Genomic DNA, 21,016 nt, shown 5'->3' with positions numbered 1-21,016 from the left:
ATAAATACTTAATTGAAAATTTTTTTACAATATTTTTCTTTGCACTTAGTAAACGTGTTTTTAATGGCTGAATAACTCAAAAATGTTACAGCCATTAGTAAGGTGTTAGGTTAGATTAGGTAAGAGTTCCAGTACTTTACAGACTCACTTAGACAATTTTAAGTCCATTGTGATACCGCAGTAGCGACAGACCAAGGCTTCTGGCAGGAATCGAACCCACGACCCCTGCACTGGTAATCCAAGCACGCTACCAACTCGGCTACCGGGACGCCCGATAGTAAGGTGATAATCACAGCTGAAAAATTTGTTCATGGTCTCACCAGGATTCGAACCCAAATGCTTAGCGTCATAGGCGGACAGGCTAACAACCTTTGTGCAAAGGTGGCACACAGGGGTTACATATAGAAAAATACTGAAAATAAATTTCCACCTCTCAATTCAAACTGTGTTTTTTGAGCTGGATACGGACATAGTACTTAATATAGCTAAAACCAGTAAGGAAAGGCAAAAATCGGACGGAGGTGACTTTATGATACCCTATACTTACCCTATAGGTACAAAGTGGGAGCTATATTTAATTCTGAACCAATTTTGGTGGTTCTCTCCGTATGTTTTCAGATGGGTTATTAAACTATCCATATCAAATTTCGGGCAAATATGTTCAAACTGTAATAACTACGGTACACAAATAACAACATTATTGCAAATTATCCAAAATATGGCGAATATATATGGCAGCTATATCTAATTCTGAACCGATTTGGAGCAAATTTTATAGACATTGTGGATGTCGTCGAGGAAAGCGTTGTACAACGTTTTTGGAAGATTGGTCATTAAACGTGCTTGCATTGGCTCTAGGAGTGAAAATCGGGCGATATATATATATGAGATCTATATCTAAATCTGATCCGATTTCTATTAAATTCACCAGTAATGTTGAGAGTCATAAAAAAAATCCCTTCTGCCAAATTTCCAATTTATTTCACTATTACTGCAAATCGGACGAACATACATATGTAAGCTATATCCAAATCTGAGCCGATTTTTTGCAATTACAATAGGCTTCGTCTCGGATGAAAACTGTGACCTATACTTTGTACACAAATTAACATGGACAGACAAACAGACGGAAATAGCTTAATCGAATCAGAAAGTGATTCTGAGTCGATCGGTATACTTATCAATGGGTCTATCTCTCTTCTTTCTGGGTGCTACAAACAAATGCACTAAGTTATAATACCCTGTACTACCGCAGTGGTGTAGGGTATAAAAATCCTTCACTTCATAGTTATTCAATGAATGCCTTAATGATGTAATTAGAAATTTAAATCTTTACATGTATTAGCAGCACGACTGCTCTGAATCATTGATCTTGAATGATGAGTCCAAAAGAGGTGTGATGTCGTGGTCAAATGATGAGGGCCGTTAGGTGCCTCCTCATTATCTGTGGTCTCATTCACTGTGGCTCATAGCTGATGACTTTGCACCGCAAAATGAAAAAAAAACGCGAGGATATTAAAAATAACATCCGGTCGCATGCCGTATATTGGTTACCTCATTTTTACACAATTTCACAATGTCTCACAATGCGGTTTGAGTTGGGGGTGTGCTTACTTAAATCATAACAAACAGTACCGTAGGTTCATTTTATTTATTTATGGTGGTCATAAACAATGATGATTAATGACAATATAGTATATCAATATGCAAAAATGTTGAAATAATTGAGGCTAATTTTATTCTCGACGATCTATATATAAGACGATTAATATTGTTACATTTTTTGCAAAATTAAACAAATCGGACACTGAATGTATTCTATAAGATACATCGTACCCTATGGGGGGCATAATTTTCATTCGATCGGGCTAAAATATTGTACATTCATTTCTCTCATGACTTCCAACTGACTAATCAAATTTTGTTTTATTCGGTCTGTGCATTGATATTGCATCTACATAAATCGAGCTCCTGACATTTACTTTTCATTTTATTTGATATATTGGGTTGCCCAAAAAGTAATTGCGGATTTTTAAAAAAGAAAGTAAATGCATTTTTAATAAAACTTAGAATGAACTTTAATCAAATATACTTTTTTACACTTTTTTTCTAAAGCAAGCTAAAAGTAACAGCTGATAACTGACAGAAGAAAGAATGCAATTACAGAGTCACAAGCTGTGAAAAAATTTGTCAACGCCGACTATATGAAAAATCCGCAATTACTTTTTGGGCAACCCAATAGTAGTAGTAGTAGTAGTATTCTTTATTTCATTCATTTAATACTTTATAAATTGAATTTGGTTGCAATATGTATATGTAAGTTAAGTTTTAAAGTAAAAATTAAGAATAGCATAGTGATATTTATTATGACATTGGCCTACGGCCGTTAGTCTACTGTTCAAATGTTATAATTCTGTGATAGATTTTCATAGTTTAGAAGTTGAACTCGTGTAACAATTGTTCTCTGTATTGAACACAGATTTTTATAAAGTTAGCTAAGGATTTCCAATCAATTTTGAGACCATTTAAAATTGCAAATTAGATCATTCTCATCAAGCGAATTCTTTTGGAAGTATTGAATTCGAAATTCCCTTAAAGCGGGACATTTACATAAAAAGTGTTGCAAACTTTAATTTTCGTTTGTATTACACATTGAGCATCGAGGATTTGAGTTCTGAGGGAAATGTGTTTCATTCAGTTTTATCATGTTGCTTCTGATCTTAAATAACCACGTTATTTCGTCTTGGGTATAACAGTTGTTCAGGTATAACTGACCTACGGATGCCTCAAGTTTACCATAGAACCTTCTAGTTTCATTTGCTTTCGCCCTATAGCCATCAATGTATTTTGATCGCAGGCTTTTTGGAAAACGCCCACTATTTTGAATCCAAGTATGACTTGAGTTGTAGGTCATAAGTTCATTTATTTTCTTAGCCCAGAAGAGTTGATGCCGATGAATAAGTTTTGCAAGCTTATGTGGAAGCCTTTCTTCGTTGTATTCAAACATGGCTCTATGCAAATATTTTAGGTGTGTGCCAAGGGTATATACGTGTCCATTTTCTACACCGGTTTCGAGCATAAGAATATAAGTGGGTGTAAATGTTTGCAATTTAAGTATGTTCTTGAGGAAATATAAACAGAGTTTGTCCACTTCTTTGAAACTAGAGAACCCCCATACCTGGGACCCATATGTTTGAATTACTCTACAAACTGCAAGAAAAAGATTTCCATTTCGCGGTGACTGATACATTCTTCTTACATATAAATTTTTCCATGTTGAATTTATGCTTTTTTTGGCCGCTTGAATTCGTTTTTGCATATGCTTGGTGAAACAAAGTTTTGGTGTTAAAATCATGCCTAAACAGCAGTATTCAGAGATGACACAAATTTGTTCGGCTTTATAAAACCATTTTTCATTTTTTGAAATTCTTCCTCCTTTTCTAAAATTCATTATTTGGGACTTGTTCAGGTTCACCTCTACATTCCATAGTTTACATTAAGTTTCTCATTTATTTATCATCCGTTGTAATACGTTTACATCGTTTGCCAGAATAACAATATCATCCGCATACAGTAACAGACGAATATTCAAGCCTTCTAAGTTTGTTCCACCGCCAATGAAGTGATTCAGGTCATTTAAGTAAAGTGCAAATAAAAGTGGTGAAAGGAGACAACCTTGTTTGACACCTGTATAAGAACAAAAATTATGCGAGAGCTTCTCTCCTGTCCATACTGCGGAATTAGTCTTTTCATACACATTTTCAATCAATTTTACCATCTTCGATGATACACCAATGCTATGTAGCTTATATATCCAAGCCTTTCGTGATATCCTATCGAAAGCAGCTCTAAAATGAACGAAAAATGAATGTGTTTTTTTTTTTTTTGTTCCAATTTAAGTGGATAATTGAGGATAATGAAAAGATGTTATCTGACGTGGAATAGTTTTTCCGAAAACCTGCTTGGTATTCGTTAAGTTTTCCATTTTTTTTTCAGTCCATCATGTTAATCGCTCTGTAATTATTCCCATCATTATCTTTGGTAGGAAAATCATGAAGGATACGCCTCTGTAATTTCCTGGCTGTGACATATGTATCTCCCTTTTTGTAAATTGGATAAATAATGCTTTTGAAAAACGATGGGTTATGTTCACTTTTGTCATAAATCACATTGCAGGACTTGGTTACGTCTTCTAAAAGGTTCTCTGGAGCGAATTTATAAAATTCGTATGTTATACGGTCCTCTCCGGGTGCTTTATTCAACTTCGCTTTTGCCAGAGCTTCTTTAACCTCAAGTAAAGTTATATCCTTATCCAAGTCTTCATCGATCCAGTACATATGCGCATAGTGGGATTAAAATTCTGCCAATGTTACACATATATTATTTGGAGTTTCATCATTTCGGATTTCTGTAACAATCTTCCACCAATCTTTTGAGTCTTTTCTATTTTTGCCTCTATTTGAATATGATATTGTTTTTGATGTTTTGAAGATCTGCATATTTGTTTATATTGTCGGTTATTCTCTAAACATCGATTTTTGCTTTCAATAGTCCCTTCACGTTTAAATTGATTTAGACTTTTAAATGATGCTTCTCTCAAGTCTGGAGAAATTTATGAAGCCTTTTGAGCAAGCCTTGTGGGCGTCTTTTATTAAATTTCCTATATCAGTAAAGGTAAAAACATAGGCTACATGAGGAATAATAAGGGGGAGCAAGAGTCTTACAAATCTAGGATCAATGCCATCAGATCCGACAGCGTTAGACTTTACAGTCGCGACACACTCAAGGACATCGGTGGGACCAATACAGCTGAAGCCAAAACCAGAGTCGTCATCGAGAGAGGGGGAGATATTGAAACCATAGAAACTGGGATCAACTGGGATATCTGTGGGACATTAACAAATGCATCATTAGGCCCATTGATGTCCAAGTTTGTTGAACATCTATTAGTATCTTTCCCAACTCCTGTGTCTCGAATAACCTTCCACGTTCTCTTGGAGCCTATTGCAGAAGTAAATCGTCTGTAATAGTAGTCTTTCTTCGCTATCTTAATCAACTTATTGACGTGGTCTCTTGCTGAGCGAAAGGCATCATGTAACTTAGGCGTCCTGAAACGTCTCCACCTGCGATGCGACATATTTCTCTCGTGAATAGCCGAACGAATATCCCGGGAGAACCACGGTTTCGATCTGGAGGACACTTCTCTAGTCTTGAGTCTTATCTCCTCTTAATGTTGGCGACATTTGCGAGGTACCATGCGATGCATGGTCATTAAAAAATTCTTCCCCAAAGAGGTGTTTCACTGCGGGACGCCGTTCGGACTCGGTTATAAAAAAGCACTCATTGATGTGTGAAAATTTGCTTCTTCTCGGTTCCTGCTGGTAATGTTCTTCCTTAGGGTAATGTTCTCATTGGGAGAGAGATGCCATCTCAGACATTTCGTCTCAAGTAGGGATATCAAATTCGTGCTGCACTTCCAAATCCCTTTAATTTGAGCCCCATATTGCCATGGCCGGTAAATATGAACCGTTTGGAGGCTGTTTTGGGGTCACCGGCACTTTGCACTGAAAATAGATATCAAATTCGTTCTTTATTCCCAGCGGAAATGAAGTTCAGTTTAGGGCATGCTTTAGGGCGCACCCCAAAACACTTGGCAAACAATTGGATATCGAATTCGTTTTCTACTCTCAAATACCTTACATTTGAGTTCCATATTGTCATAATGGCTCAAATAACCCATTTGACGTATCTTTAGGAGGAAAAGCGCCACCTAGACTTGAACGCAAGTTTTAATGTCATATACGTATTATACTCCCTAATACCTTTCATTTGAGTCCCATATAGCCGTGATCGGCTAATATGCCCATTTGGGTGAATTTGGGGGTGGGCGGCCTCCTATTACTTGGACCTAATATTTTGTGCCATATTTGTAATCTACTGCCGAATACTTTTCATTTGCGTCCCATATTCACATGAACTTCGAATATATCTGTTGAGAGGAGTTTTGGAGTTGTGGGGGTGGCGGTCGCTGGGTACTTGGACCCAAAATTTTAATACCATATTCGTTTTCTGGTCTCCAATACCTTTCATTTGATAGCCTTATTGTGCCCATCGGACAACTTTCGGATATGGGTGGCGGTTTAGGCTTCTACCCGATATCTAAAAATTATATAGCCTATGTTTCCTTCCAGACGAACTTACACAATTTGTGAAAATTTCAAGGTAATCGGTTCAGCCGTTTTTGAGTCTATACAGAACAAACAACAAAATCGACAAACACAAATTGAATTTTATATATAAGAAGAAGAAGAATATATCGAAAATATCGTATATTAGGATTATCGATAGTTTGCCAGCTATAATGCCTGCGGGCATAAGAAAAACACTGTTCGTAAGTTCGGTATGGTTGTTGTGACGCATGGTTTTTATTTTACTGCCCCTCATACAAACACAATGTATGTTCAAATGTGTTAGTGCGCCCATCAATGAAGTATACCAACCTTAAGTTTAAATGATGCAATGTGGTAAGGCGTTTGTAAACATTCAATGGGATGGATGGAACACAGGTTTGATACTCAGCAGCAAACAAAAGCCTTTTGAAATCATTTAAAAAACTTTGCACTACACGTTAATAAAATGTGAATGGCTGTGAACGTTTCATTCATAAAAATTGTTGTTGGTTTATGAACATTTGTGGTTGATCTGATAACACCAGTGTATTGATTCACTTTTAAGAACGAATGTGGTCACTGTGTCAATTCTTTGCTAGATTTTTTTCATGGGTGTAGGAAAACTTTTCTTTCCCTTTCCTAAGCACAATATCAGTACCTGTTAGAAGATTTCCTTCTTTGCCACAACAGGGCGATGTGCCTGTACCTAATCCCCATCAGTTTAATTCGTGGTGAAAATAGGGTACCACATTTTTTGATTTTTGAAGCGGGGGCGGACCCTCCTCCTTACCCTAATTTTCAGATACACCAGATCTCGGAGATGGGTGGTGAGATTTAAGCGAAATTTTGTGCGATCTTTTATAGTAACCTTAAAACAAAAATTTTGTATGCAAATTCCGGATGGGTTACTTGTGGGGGACGCCCCACCCCAAAACCAACCTAATATATATTGAACCAATCACAACAATATGGGACGCAAAAGAGAGGTTTTAAAGATAAGAAAACATATCTAATATCCAATTTTCGGACCAAGTGTTTGGGGGGCCACCCCAACCCCCAAAACACCCCTAAATCGGACATATTTATCGACCATGGTAATATAGGACTCAAATGAAAGGCATTTGCAAGTAGAACACGAATTTGACATCCAAATGTGGGACTTCGTTTCTGGAGTCCACCCTTTCCCCCAAAAGGACTTATTTACTGACCATGGCAATATGCGGCTCAAATAAAAGGTATTCGAGTGTAGAATACGAATTCGATATCCAAATGTGGGACCAAGTGTTTTGGGGGGCCGCCCGTCTCCAAAGAGGACAAATTTACGACCATAGCAATATGGAGCTCAAAAAGTCTTTAGGAGTAAAGCACGAATCTGATATCAATATTCGGGAAGAGGGTCTATTGCGCCACCCACCCCCATAACACCACCCAGAAAGGGCGTATTTGCTGACCATAGCAATAAGGGGAGGAGCAGGTATTTTAGAGTGGAACATGAATCTGATATATTGGGTTGCCCAAAAAGTAATTACGGATTTTTTAGAAGAAAGTTAATGAATTTTTAGTAAAACTTAGAATGAACTTTAATCAAATATACTTTTTTTAGACTTTTTTTCTAAAGCAAGCTAAAAGTAACAGCTGATAACTGACAGAAGAATGCAATAACAGAGACCCAAGCTGTGCAAAAATTTGTCAACGCCGACTATATGAAAAATCCGCAATTACTTTTTGGGCAACCCAATATATTTTCAGGGCCAAGTCACTGAGTGGCCGCCCCAATTTGGGCCTTAAGAGAGTGGAGTTCGATATTGATAGTCTTTAGGGCCCATACCCCAAACCGGACATATTTACGGACTTTTGCAATAAGAAAACAAATTTTATACCCAATTTTGAGACCAATGGCAATATGCGGATCAAATAAATGATATTTTAGAGTAGAGCACAATGCTGATTTTCATGACTAAGTGTTTGGGTATCACCCGCTCCCCAAAACACTCCTTAATAGTACATATTTACCGGCCATGTCAAATGAAGGATTTTGGGGAGTAGAGCACGAAATTCAAACCCATTTTCGGGATCAATTTGCTGGGGGTCCATACCACCCCTAAACCCACCGATCACAACCCTAGGGGCTACTTTTTAGGAAAAACACATGCATGAAACCGCCCAGCTAACAATATAATCCGACTTTGCCCGACGTCCGACATGTCTGCACATAGTCGAACGAAACACACAACAATTCTTACCAAATCCGGAAAGAAATCGGTTCGACAAGTCTGATACATTTTTTTTTTACTGTTTTGTTACCGACATTGTCGAAGGAATGTTTTGTTTGGTACATAAGTGGTGGTTTTTGCTTGTGTGTGTGTGTTTTGTTTTAATTGCGTGTAGTGCCGTTAGCTATTCCCTTGGAATTTTTGTTTGATCGTCAAGAAATCGGACCGATTTGTCGGCATAATCGTCTGCGTTTTGTAAGACATTCGTCAAGAAATCGAAGAGAAATCATCTACGAATTTCGTCTCAATTCGATACGATGTAAAATTTCCCATCCGAATTTCCCTGGAATATCGGTACGATATGGCGGTAAATATATCCCATTTCCCTCAGCCGTATCGTTCCGACAACATGACAACCACTTCTCTCATATTTAGTTACGATATCGTTAAGACAAGGTATCCGATATCGGATGATTCATCCAATTGTCGGACTGAAATCGGAAAATTTTGTAAACTGGGAAGTTGAATGCTAGGAATGGTATTCGGGAGTAGATGACGAATCTGGCATAAAAAATCAGGTCGAAGTATAGGGGGTCATCACACCCCAAATACCCCTCAAATGGGCATATTAACCAATCACGACTACATGGGACTCGGTTTGTTTGTTTGTTCCGTATAGACTCAAAAACGGCAGTACCGGTTTTCTCAACATATTCACAGGTGGTGTAGGTTGGTCTGTAACGAAACATTGGCTATATAATTTTTCGATATCGGAAGAGGGGCGCACCCCTCCCCCTTACCTCAAAAACACCACCCAAAAAATCAAAAGTGACCGATCAGAACAATATGGTTATCAAATGAAAGGTATTGGAGAGTAGAATATGAATATGGTTCTTAAATTTGAGTCTAAGAAACCATCGGGCCGCCAAACCTCAAAACTCCCCCATACAGACATATTGGACGTTCAAGTCAATATGGGACTCCAATCAAAGGCATTCAGAAGTAGATTACGTTTATTGGCAAAAAAATTAAGTCCATGTAATGAGTGGTTTCCCCACCCTCAAAAACCCTCCAAATCGTCATATTAGCCGACTATGGCTAAAAATGGTATTAAAATTTGTTTTAAGGTATCTAGGTGGAGCTTAACCCTCTTGAATCACCTCAACAAAGTTATTTGATCCATCATGACAATATGGGACTCAAATGAAAGGTATTTGAGAGTAGAAAAATAATACAGTTTTGGGGATAAGTGTTTGTGGATAAACCCTATGGCACCCCAACTGAACTTGTTTCCCTAACATATCAATATGGAGCCTAAATGAAAGGTTTTTGGGAAGCAAAGAACGAATAAGATACCTATTTGTAAGGAAAAGTTGCGGAGTGTCAGCCCCAGCCCCAGCCCCAAAACGCCCTACTTCGAAAGTTAGGGTGTTTTCGACAGACAGACGGACGGACGGACATGGCTAGATCGACTTAAAATCGTCATGACGATCAAGAATATATATACTATATGAGGTCTTAGACAAATATTTCGGGGAGTTACAAACAGAATGACGAAATTAGTATACCCCCATACTATGGTGGAGGGTATAAAAATAAATCCTGTAAAAATGAGATTTATTTTTGTATTGTAAAACCTGAGAAAAAACATAGGATTTAGCACTTAATGGCTGGTACTATTGGGTTGCCCAAAAAGTAATTGCGGATTTTTTAAAAGAAAGTAAATGCATTTTTAATAAAACTTAGAATGAACTTTAATCAAATATACTTTTTTTTTCTAAAGCAAGCTAAAAGTAGCAGCTGATAAATGACAGAAGAAAGAATGCAATTACAGAGTCACAAGCTGTGAAAAAAATTGTCAACGCCGATTATATGAAAAATCCGCAATTACTTTTTGGGCAATCCAATATGTTCGTTTTTTACCGTTGAAAACCAATGATAAAATAACAAATTTGTTAAAATGTTAACATAAGTAATAACGTAATGTCCTACTGAATGAAATGGTGCATACAAACATATCAATGAATGTTGTCCGATCCAATATGCAAAATTGCAAATTTTGCCCATGAACATTCCACTAAGGAACATGGGCAAACTTCTCACATATCAATGAGTCTAAAATCTAATTAAATCAAAACTTCAAATTCAATTTGAATTTACAACAGTTTGGTTTTTTTTTATTTTGTATTCATTAATTTATTGTTGTACATATCTAATTTGGTTGTGTTCTTTTATCGCTAATCAATAATATAAAGTATTAATGATAAATGGATCTATTATTGCCATTTTCGATATATAGGAAAAAAAGAGGGTGAATATGAAAACAAGACCTCAGCTAACGAAATACTTTATATTATCAATTAACCAATTAATGTCGTCATATGGTTCTATTATAACATCATAACATGGCAATAGTGGTGTATCGTTCATAGGTGTCTGTCTGCAAGTACTGGCTACTTTTTTCTATTAAGAGTTTTGTTTCATAACTACAATGAACGCTTGTAGTTTATCATTCATTAAAATACCAACATGCAAAGTTGGTATTTTTTAACATTTGTCTAATTTTTTTGGTTGTTTTTAGTGTCGATTATATTATATATGGGGTGATTGTTTGAAAAAAAAAAATGTCAAATTTTCATAAATAAGTAGTAATAAAGTTAAAAGAGATGATCTTAACAATGTAGTTTAGAAATCAGAACATTACAGGGATATTTTTTTACTCTTCTGATTTCTCTCTATATTAGGGAAACTAAAGGTTCATGTTCCATTGCCATGAACTGGTCTTTAAGTAGTAGTAGTAGTAGTAGCAATAGCAGCAGCAGCAGCTTAATGATCAACTTTGCCACTGTCTGTTCGTGATCCTTGTACCATGTCTAAGGCTGCAAATTTCCAACGCATATAGGCAACACGCATACGATCCCACACATTGTCCACAGAATCTAAGGCTGGGCGTACATCAAGCAATGCAAATTTATAATCGCTGTCTACAATTCCACCATCGTAGTAATCAATGACATAGCGCACATCTTTGCCACAACGATCCACAATCCAATCGTGACGATCAAAAGGCAATTCATAACTGAAAAGATATTGAAATACAAAAAAATTTTCATTAGGGACATTTTTTCGATTGGTTAGTTTATGTTAAACAAAAGGATGTAGAATTAAAGGGCTGAAAACAGTGTATATGACAGGAGAAAATTGAAGTCGGTAGTAACTGGGAGAGAAGCTATCAGGAGCTCTGCAGCGATCAGTACCTAAAAAAACTATGTCCCGGCACGAGATAACTATGAAAACCGCACAGGCTGGAACTTTGAGCTCCGATCTGTGTGGTGTTCATTGTCATAGCAAGAAGTTTAGCTTCGAGCTTCCGGAGCGGAAAGTGTCAGTGAGAGGCCAGGCAGCACCGGCTCTTGCCCAAATACCATAAAATATATCCTCCCGACCATCCCCTAGCCTCAGCAAGTATTCATGGAGTTATCTAGAATGCGTCTATAAAAAATAAAATTATAAAATTTTGCCAATGAACATTCCATTAAGGAACAGTGGCAAACTTCTCACATATTAAGAGTGTCCGATTCAAGTTTAATCTCAAGGATAAGGGGCCTCCTTTTTATAGCCGAGTCCGAACGACGTGCCGCAGTGCGACACCTATTTGTGGAGAAGCTTTTACTGGCTGACATACCAAATGGCACAGTACCTTCCAAATTTCGCCAGCATTAGGAGGGATAACCACCGCTGAAAATGTTCATTATGTTCTCGCCAGGATTCGAACCCAGGCGTTCAGCGTCATAGGCGGACATGCTAACCTATGCGCTACGGTGGCCTCCGATGCCTCTGAGAATGCGTCTCGTCTCTTAGAAAACTCGCCCAAGGGTGTGTTTCCTTATGGCCCGAAGGCCTCGACAGCCTTTCCCATGATTCTGAGAGGCTTCTTTAATCTCTTGACCAGAGATTAACCCTTCAGAGTCTCGGGTTGGCTACCAAATCATAACCAACGCTTTTAAAACCGTCTATGTCCAAAATCTGTGCCGAAGATCCAAAGAAGTGAGCGGTGCTTCCAATACAAATATCTAGGAAGAAATGAAGGAAGACGGCGACCAAGCCAGTTTGGGTTTCTCTCGGTGTACTACTACTACAATCTCGACCATACTGCCAAATCAGGCACCCACAAGAGATACGGCCAAATATCCATTGCATAAGATTTGTTCGATCCATGGTTGTCGGTTCTGAACCCGATCGACCTGGTGGATTTTCTTCAGCCAAGTGCTGTCAAATCAGACAACCATAGGCGAGAAACGGCCAAAATATCCAAATATTTATCATTGTCACGAGAAGTTTAGCTGAGAGCTGTCCGGCACGTCAGCAGGTTGCGGATAGTGGAAAGCTCCAAACGGAGAAATTGTTATTGCATTCGCGGACAATCAGCGGTATCGAACGGAGAGCCCAAGTGAGAGGACGGGCGGCACCGGCTCTTGATTAAATAAGGAATGCTGAGTCTAGCCCTCAACACCGTCCCGGGGTCGGAGAGCGGTTCGGAGTCGGGGCGGTTCGGAGTCGGGGCTAACACTCTCAACTCCGACTCTGGCCCCATAGTCCGACTCCGGCCTCAAAAACTCGACTCCGCAACCTTGGATTAAAAACTGAGTACCAGGGACGTAGCTACCGGAGCCAGGTAAGATCTTGGCCAAGATTTGCTTTTTTTTAAAGACGTTTTTTTTTCAATGTTTGGTTTATATAAAAATTTGGTCGAAATTTCATTGCCATAAAAAACTTCTAAGACAGTACTTTCATCAAAATGTGATACCATTTTCAATAAATATTCGTAGATACCTTAGCCCAAACCTTATGTTCTAAACCCTTAACTCCTTTGATAATAACTACCATTGACAACTTACCCCAACCAACTGCGAAAACGTGCCCTGGGACTGTAGTCTGAAGCTTTACCGCCAAAACTCTTCAAACGTGGATTTCCACATTCCTTGGCATGTAACGCCTCCCATTTAAGTACCTCCTTCCACGCCTGTTCATTGTTGGCATTGTGTATGCGAATAATATCACTCATATCCTTTTGTGACACATCCTCATTCTTCCAGCGCCAACCTTTGCGTAACATTGCATTCCAGAACATTTGCTGGCTGGGATATTGCCAAAATTGTACACTACCATCTTCGGTCACTTTGGGTATGCTTGATGTCTGACGATCCGTTGGAAGTGGAAAGGGTTGATCTTTAGCTGGTTGTTGATTGGCTGGAGGCATCATGTTCAAGGGGCTTACGTCGCTATTGTCATGTTTTACGGGACACTCAGAGGGTGGCGAGTCTGTTGCATACATAGTCGGATGTGGTGGCTTTGCAGTTGCATTGGCTTTTCCATCCTTTTGGTGCATTGGGCATTCAGGTGGAGGATTGGCACCCGTTGCCATCATGTGTTCATGATTTTTAGGAATATTACTACCCTGTGCAGCCTGCATCTGGGCTATTGAGACAGCGTTACCCATTGCTAAGATTTCTGCAAAGAATTTGAACATTTTATTAAATTATTACCACATGTTTTGTAATACGTTCTGTATAAAAAAAAGAACATCACAAGGTATTTGTTAATGTCAACCCCCTCAAAACAGAAACCACCTGAACCATGCTCGCTCTATTGCGTAATGTTGTTGTAATAATTTCATCAGACTTTCTTTGCTCCGCACACACTCAAACACAACTTACATATATGAATTTTAATCTCCAAAAAATTGCCAAAGTTTTTTCAAAGATTTTATTTCTATATTCCTTGCTTTAATTCATGAATATTGCTAATTTTGATTAAAACTAATCTCTTTGGGATAGAAAGCACCAATGAAACCAAGGAACAGTCAAGGTAAGAACAGTTCTGTCAGATTGTTCTATTGCACAGTTGCCACATGGTTTTTGATAAAAGGGTAAATTTAAAACTCAAAAAGCTATGGGTCATTCACACAACAAAACATTGACGGAAAATTATTAGCCGTGTTTTATTTTAGTGCTATATAGTGTAGCGGAATGAAATTTGAATGAAAATGACATCTATCAAGGACAACAAAGTTCTGGATGAATTACCAATGCAGGCTTATGTAGATCATCTGTCGTCAGGATTGCCATGATATGTTTTTAACAAATAAGTGTGTCCACTCGCAGATATCTTCTATTGGGAACAGGATTCACTAATAGAAGGTTAGGTCACATGCAAAACACAAAGTGGATAGGCCCCATAAACATCATTAAGGATGTCAAATCTGACGATTGAAAATGTCATCATATAGGAGAAAACGTAAACAAAGAATGAATGTAAAAAGAGAACAAGTTGACATCCTCAATGCCAAGTACTGCCAAATATTAAAAAAAAGTATATCGGCTGATCGCTTGGCTTAACCTTATTCAGTGAATCCTGTATTGGGAATAGCAAAATAAAATTAAAAGCAATTATTTATGAAATAACGTGGACAAATCTTAAGACATTTTATTTGACTTCTATGCCCACACATATATTGCAAATTTTATTTATAAACTTTACAATTATATACACTTTTTCTCGTATTGTTATGACTGGTTGGCAAATGGCGTTACCTTGCGCAGGGTATAGAGATAATGGTTATGCAGATCACGAAGGCCTTGAATGACTCGCTTGTGTCAGCACGTCCTAGTGCCAAGCCGAGGGGCAAATAACGACCGCCATGGTGAACCCTAAAGCAGGTTGGTCTAAGGAAGAACTGCAGAAAACTCTTCAACAGAGCGAAAGCCACAAGAGCACCACACGATTGGGACGTCTATAAGGGTGAGCTAAGAAAATATAAAGGCGAGCTGAGAAAGGATCAGACAGGTAGTGGCAGTTGCCCAACAACAAAATACTGATTACACTACCTGCCAAAATCAGTGATTTTTGCAACTCTGATTTTGTGCATGTTACTAATTCGCGCCATTTATTTGTTGTTTGTGTGTGCTATGGTTCTTAACTAGAATATTCGCACGCAACCAAAACTCGTTGACAGATAGTGCATTTCGCGAGAAAAAATTGTAGTCAATTATTTACGGTACACTACCTGTCATGGGCGATAAGAATTTTCGACTCCTTTAAGTCGCCAGGCCCTGATGATGTATCACCGGTTGAATTACAAGTTATGTCTGATAGACTGGTTCCTTGGCTCAGGGAGATATACTCTGCTGTATCAGCATGTCATATATACCTGTGGGATGGAGGGATACGAAGGTCATTTCCATTCCAAAAGTAGGAAAACATCACCACTCAAAGGCGAAAGATGTTCGTCCTATTCTGTCATCCTTTATGCTGAAGACTCTTGAGAGGTTGATAGAAACATATCTTAGGGCAAAGATCCCTGGAGATCGCCAGTCGCGGCAGCAGCATGTATATAGTAATCCACTGAAACAGCCTTTCACGACCTAGTCGGCTACATAGAACATAAACGTAGAGGATTCTCTCGCTGTCAATGAATATACAATGGTAGCATTTTTTGACATTGAAGGTACTTTCAATAATGTAAAACCGACGTCAATCATGAAGGAGTTGCAGTTTCTAGGCATCAACTCTACCGTAAGAAAGTTTACTAATATCTTACTTACTAAAAGATGCATTACAGCAGGCTTGGAATCGCCGTGCGGAGAACGAAAGAGTTTTGCAAAAGATGTTTGTGTTTGTTGCTATTAGCATCGTTGGATAAGTTGGATTTGATTAAGGGAAGGGAATAATAAGGGAAGTAAGGTTTGATTTGTTTTCTATTGCGCTTATAAAACAAGTCGACTTAAAGAGCCCTGTTCAAATTCAGATGTGTGCTTTACAACTTACTCTAGTCGGAATGGTTGTTAAGCACCTTGATCCCATTGACAAATCCTTCTGATGATTTTTCTTGGTTGAAAATAAAATCGCTCTAAAGGAAACCAATCAAATGCATCTAGCAACAACACACTTTTTGCTGACTTTTTAAATGTTTTTTGCTATACTATTCTTCGAATAGAAAGCATTAAACAATGGTCTAAAGCCGGACAATATCCTGCAATGGAATCTCAATAAGATTTTAGGACCAATAAAAAAGCGCAAACCGACAATTTTTTAACATTTGATAGTCGACTTTTTGGCATTTGTTTGCAGTGTTGCAATGTGACGCTCAAAAACAAAGCTCAACGCTCTCTTTCGGTTTTGGCCTTAAAATTGTTCCTTAGTATAATCACCATCCCATTTGCTGACTTTTTAAATGTTTTTTGCTATACTATTCTTCGAATAGAAAGCATTAAACAATGGTCTAAAGCCGGACAATATCCTGCAATGGAATCTCAAAAAGATTTTAAGACCAATAAAAAAGCGCAAACAGACAATTGTTTAACATTTGATAGTCGACTTTTTGGCATTTGTTTGCAGTGTTGCAATGTGACGCTCAAAAACAAAGTTCAACGCTCTCATTCGGTTTTGCCCTTAAAATTGTTCCTCAGTGAAATCACCATCCCATTGTATATTTTATCAGTAATATGGCAACTTTAAATTTGAAGAATGCATAGCGGTTAGTCCGGATTGACAATCACTTGGAATGGGTCTCTCCATGTCTGCACAATCCAGTGACGCCGCCCGTATTTAAATTTTTTGAATCAGCGGCTCAGCTGACGAGCCGCCGAACGGATGCGCCGTTCAATTTTATTTTAGCCGTTCGCTCACTCGCTACCGGCTACGGATTCATTTTGTGCGGCTTTTTTGGCGTCGTGTTTTTGTGTTATATTTTCTCCTAATTTTTATTTAATTCTTTGCGTCAAATTAAAATATATTAAATTATTCCATAAAATGCACGACGTTGGTAACTTTCAGAGAATAGAGAAAATTGGCGAGGGAACCTATGGAATTGTGTACAAGGCGCGAGACACCAAAACGGGCAAGGATGTGGCCCTAAAGAAAATTCGCTTAGAAAGGTATGTAACAAAAAAGGTCCTGTCGTCGGCTTGTACCTATAACTGGGTTTGTGTGTGTCGTCATCTATTGAATGCACCCACAGACATACATACATTCGCATTTATTCGTCTCCCTACAGCAGTGTGTTGTTATTGTTTTAAAGAGCATCCAATTGAATGAACCGAAAGGAGGTCGAGGCAATAGACAGGTGCCAAAGTGTTTTGTTGTATTTGCCGTTCTGTTCGAATGTCCTTCATGAATGTCATTTGCCTTTTGCTTCCTTTTTGGCAATTGTAAAGTGTGTTAAGTTGCAAATGGGTGTGCAACAGCAACGAAGCAAGACAGTGATCATTCTTTGCTGTTTTCTTGCCATCCTTTAGAAACAGATCCTTATGTTGTATGTCAAATATTTCCAGACAGTATAATTTTCAAGATACTGGACAGAATCCGAATCATGTACGTGCTCCGGTGTATTTGATATAGTTAAACGTAGCACCACATGATTCGGCTTTGTAAAGTTATCAACCCAACATTATCCAGCACCAATATAATAAATTTTGTATAAAAATTTGTTGCTATTAACTTTTTGTCTCTTCTAATCTTTTCACCATGCATACATAACTAACGAGAATGGGAGGTAAATTTTGTATTAAAAATGTTTTATAATTTTTTTTTTAATTTGTTTTTAATTGTCTCTTTTTTTTTTCCTTTGCAGCGAGACAGAGGGAGTTCCTTCGACCGCCATACGGGAGATATCCCTGTTGAAAGACCTACAACATGACAATATTGTTCAGTTATTCGATGTGGTTGTTGCTGATGCCAGCCTTTATATGGTCTTTGAATATCTTAACATGGATTTGAAAAAGTTAATGGACAAAAAGAAAGATGTCTTCACAGCCAAACTGATAAAGGTAATTGCAAGATATATGAAACTAGAAATCGTAATATATCCTGCCCAGCTGCTGCATATCTTGCGGAATTATATGGAAGTTTTATAAAAGTTTCAGGAATGCTTAAAAATATTTCGACATTCTTAGGGTTCTAATTTCTTGCTAGCTGCCAGCAACGACTTTTGGAGAAGCTATGAGGAAATCGAAGTAGAAGAGACTATAGAATACATTCTTTGTGTGTGTACCGCACTAGCAGTCAGAAGGAGTTCCACTTTCGGTTCTCATTTCTTTGAGAACCTGTCTGATTTAGCGGAAGTGAACTTTCGCAAGTTATTGGGCTTTTTAAAGCGATGTTTAGAAGAAATGTCGTTTAAATGTCGAAATTTTGTATTTAGAAAAAATTTCGTTTTTAGAAAAAATTTTATTAAAATTTCGTGTTAAGAAAAAATTTGTGGAACAAATTACGTCCACATTTTGTTTCTAGAAAAAATTCATCCAAATTTTGCCCTTAGAAAAAAATTTCGTGTGAATTTTGTCTTTAGGAACAATTTTGTCGAAATTTAGTTTTTAGAAAAAATGTCGAAATTTTGTCTTTAGGAAAAATTTTATCGAAATGTTTCTTTAGGAAAAATGTCGAAATTTTGTGTTTAGGATATATTTAATCGAAATTTTGTCTTAGGAATATTTTCGTCGAAATTTTGTATTTAGAAAAAATATCGTAGAAATTTTTGTCGAAGTTTTTTCTTTAGACAAAAATTTTATCGAAATTTTGTCTCTAGAAAAATTTTGATAAAATTTTGTTTAAAAAAAAATTCGCCGAAATTTTGTCTTAAGGAATACTATCGTCGAAATTTTTTGTCTTTAAAAAAAATTTTGTCGAAGTTTGCTCTTTAGAAAAAATTTTGTCGAAGTTTGGTCTAGAAAAAATTTTCGAAATTTTGTCTCTAGAAAAATTTGCTTAAAATTTTGTCTTTAGAAGAAATGTCAAAATTTTGTGTTTAGAAAAAACTTTCGTCGCAATTTTGCTTTAAGAAAAATTTCGTTTTAGAAAAATTTCCTTTCTTTTGAAAAATGTCGTCGATATTTAGTCTATAGAATAAATTTCGTTAAAATTGTGTTTTTAGAAAAATTTTGTTTTAATTTTGTCTTTAGAAAAATTTCGTAAAAATTTTATTTTTAGAAAAATTTCGTAAAAAATTTGTTTTTAGAAAAAAAATCACCATCAACCATCAAAATTTTGTCTTTAGGAAAAATTTCATCAAAATTTTGTGTTAAAAAAAAAATGTCATTAAAATGTTGTCTTTTGGAAAAATTTCATCACAATCTTGTGTTTAGGAAAAATGTCATCAAAATTTTGTCTTTAGGACAAATTTCTTCGAAATTTTACCTTGGGAAAAATTTTGACGAAATTTCGCCTTCAGAAAAAATGTCGAAATTTCGTCTTCAGAAAAAATTTCGTCGAAGTTTTGTCTTTAGAAAAAATTTGGTCAAAATTTTTTCTTTAGGAAAAATTTTGTCTATAGGAAAAATTTCATCGAAAGTTCGTCTTGAGGAAAAAATTTCGTCAAAATTTTGTCTCTAGAAAAATTTCGTTGAAATTTTGTCTTACGTCGAAATTTTGTCTCTAGAAAAATTTTCGTCAAAATTTTGCGAAATTTTGACTTTAGAAAAATTGTCGGAATTTTGACTTAGAAAAAATTTTCGTCGAAATTTTGTTTTTAGGAAAAATTTAGCCAAAACTTTGTCTTTAGAAAAAATTTGATCGAAATTTTTTTTTGCAAATTTTATCTTTATTTTTATGTTTTAATTACAAATTTTATAAATTCCATTTCTTTCCATTTTCAGAGTTACATGTTCCAAATGTTCGATGCCATTGCCTTTTGTCACACAAACCGAATTCTACATAGAGATTTAAAGCCTCAAAATCTTCTAGTTGATGCCTCGGGAAATATAAAATTAGCCGATTTTGGTTTGGCGAGGGCATTCAATATGCCCATGAGAGCATATACACATGAAGTGGTAACGCTATGGTATAGAGCACCAGAGATACTATTGGGTACTAAATTTTATGCCACAGGCATGGATATATGGAGTTTAGGATGCATTTTTGCCGAAATGGTATTACAACTTGCAAAAACGAAAATAAACCGAACAATTCCCTTAATAATCTATAATTTGACATGTTTTTTAGATAATGCGTCGCTCTCTCTTCCCTGGCGATAGTGAAATCGATCAACTCTATCGAATCTTTAGAACACTGGGCACACCCGATGAAACAACATGGCCAGGTGTTTCGCAATTACCTGATTATAAAGCCAAATTTCCTCGGTGGGAAAAAACAAATGTTCCCGAGGTTATAGTAAAACATGAGGCATATGACCTCTTTAAGGTATGTTCTGCAATTTAAAAGTAACGAAGATGCGATTTTCATAAGTTTAAGATTTAATTTCTATTTTCAGGCTATGATGGCTTATGATCCCAATGGAAGAATATCTGCCAAAAATGCCATGCTACATACTTACTTTGATAATTTAGAAATTGTCAAACATGTGGATTTACCCAAAGAGACTTAGTGATTTTTTTTTGTCAATAATTTTACGTCATATCCCAACGTTACTGCCACCACGTTACTGCCAAGGAAACTCTTATACACAAACACACACACACACACACATAGAATAATTAGATTGTTTTTTTTTTAATTATATTAATTTGTTTAAGTAAGTAATGCATTTAAAAGACTTGTTCTATTTTAAGAGAGTACTTTAGAGAGTTAATTTTATTATTTCTTATAGACGATAAGAATAAATGTTTTATCAAAAACCAG

The 21,016-nt window shown here is 36.8% G+C and overlaps 2 protein-coding genes across 2 annotated transcripts; one reads left to right on the top strand and one right to left on the bottom strand.

Moving 5' to 3' along the window:
• Window positions 1-10,957: 10,957 nt before the first annotated feature.
• Window positions 10,958-14,265, bottom strand: LOC106081329 (holocytochrome c-type synthase). Its single transcript, XM_013243219.2, has 3 exons — window positions 14,101-14,265; window positions 13,282-13,894; window positions 10,958-11,462 (listed from the first exon to the last, which is right to left on the bottom strand). Exons 2-3 carry the CDS (start codon window positions 13,881-13,883, stop codon window positions 11,210-11,212), a joined length of 855 nt encoding a protein of 284 aa, XP_013098673.2. The 5' UTR covers window positions 13,884-13,894; window positions 14,101-14,265; the 3' UTR covers window positions 10,958-11,209.
• A 2,823-nt stretch (window positions 14,266-17,088) lies between these two features.
• Window positions 17,089-21,015, top strand: LOC106081326 (cyclin-dependent kinase 2). Its single transcript, XM_013243215.2, has 5 exons — window positions 17,089-17,319; window positions 18,015-18,210; window positions 20,035-20,307; window positions 20,381-20,578; window positions 20,649-21,015. The coding sequence occupies exons 1-5, from the start codon at window positions 17,195-17,197 to the stop codon at window positions 20,760-20,762; spliced, it is 906 nt and encodes a 301-aa protein (XP_013098669.1). The 5' UTR covers window positions 17,089-17,194; the 3' UTR covers window positions 20,763-21,015.
• Window position 21,016: the final 1 nt, after the last annotated feature.

Source organism: Stomoxys calcitrans, chromosome 2 (assembly GCF_963082655.1).
Source record: "Stomoxys calcitrans chromosome 2, idStoCalc2.1, whole genome shotgun sequence".
Taxonomy (NCBI): domain Eukaryota; kingdom Metazoa; phylum Arthropoda; class Insecta; order Diptera; family Muscidae; genus Stomoxys; species Stomoxys calcitrans.
This window is presented reverse-complemented; position numbering and strand designations above follow the sequence as displayed.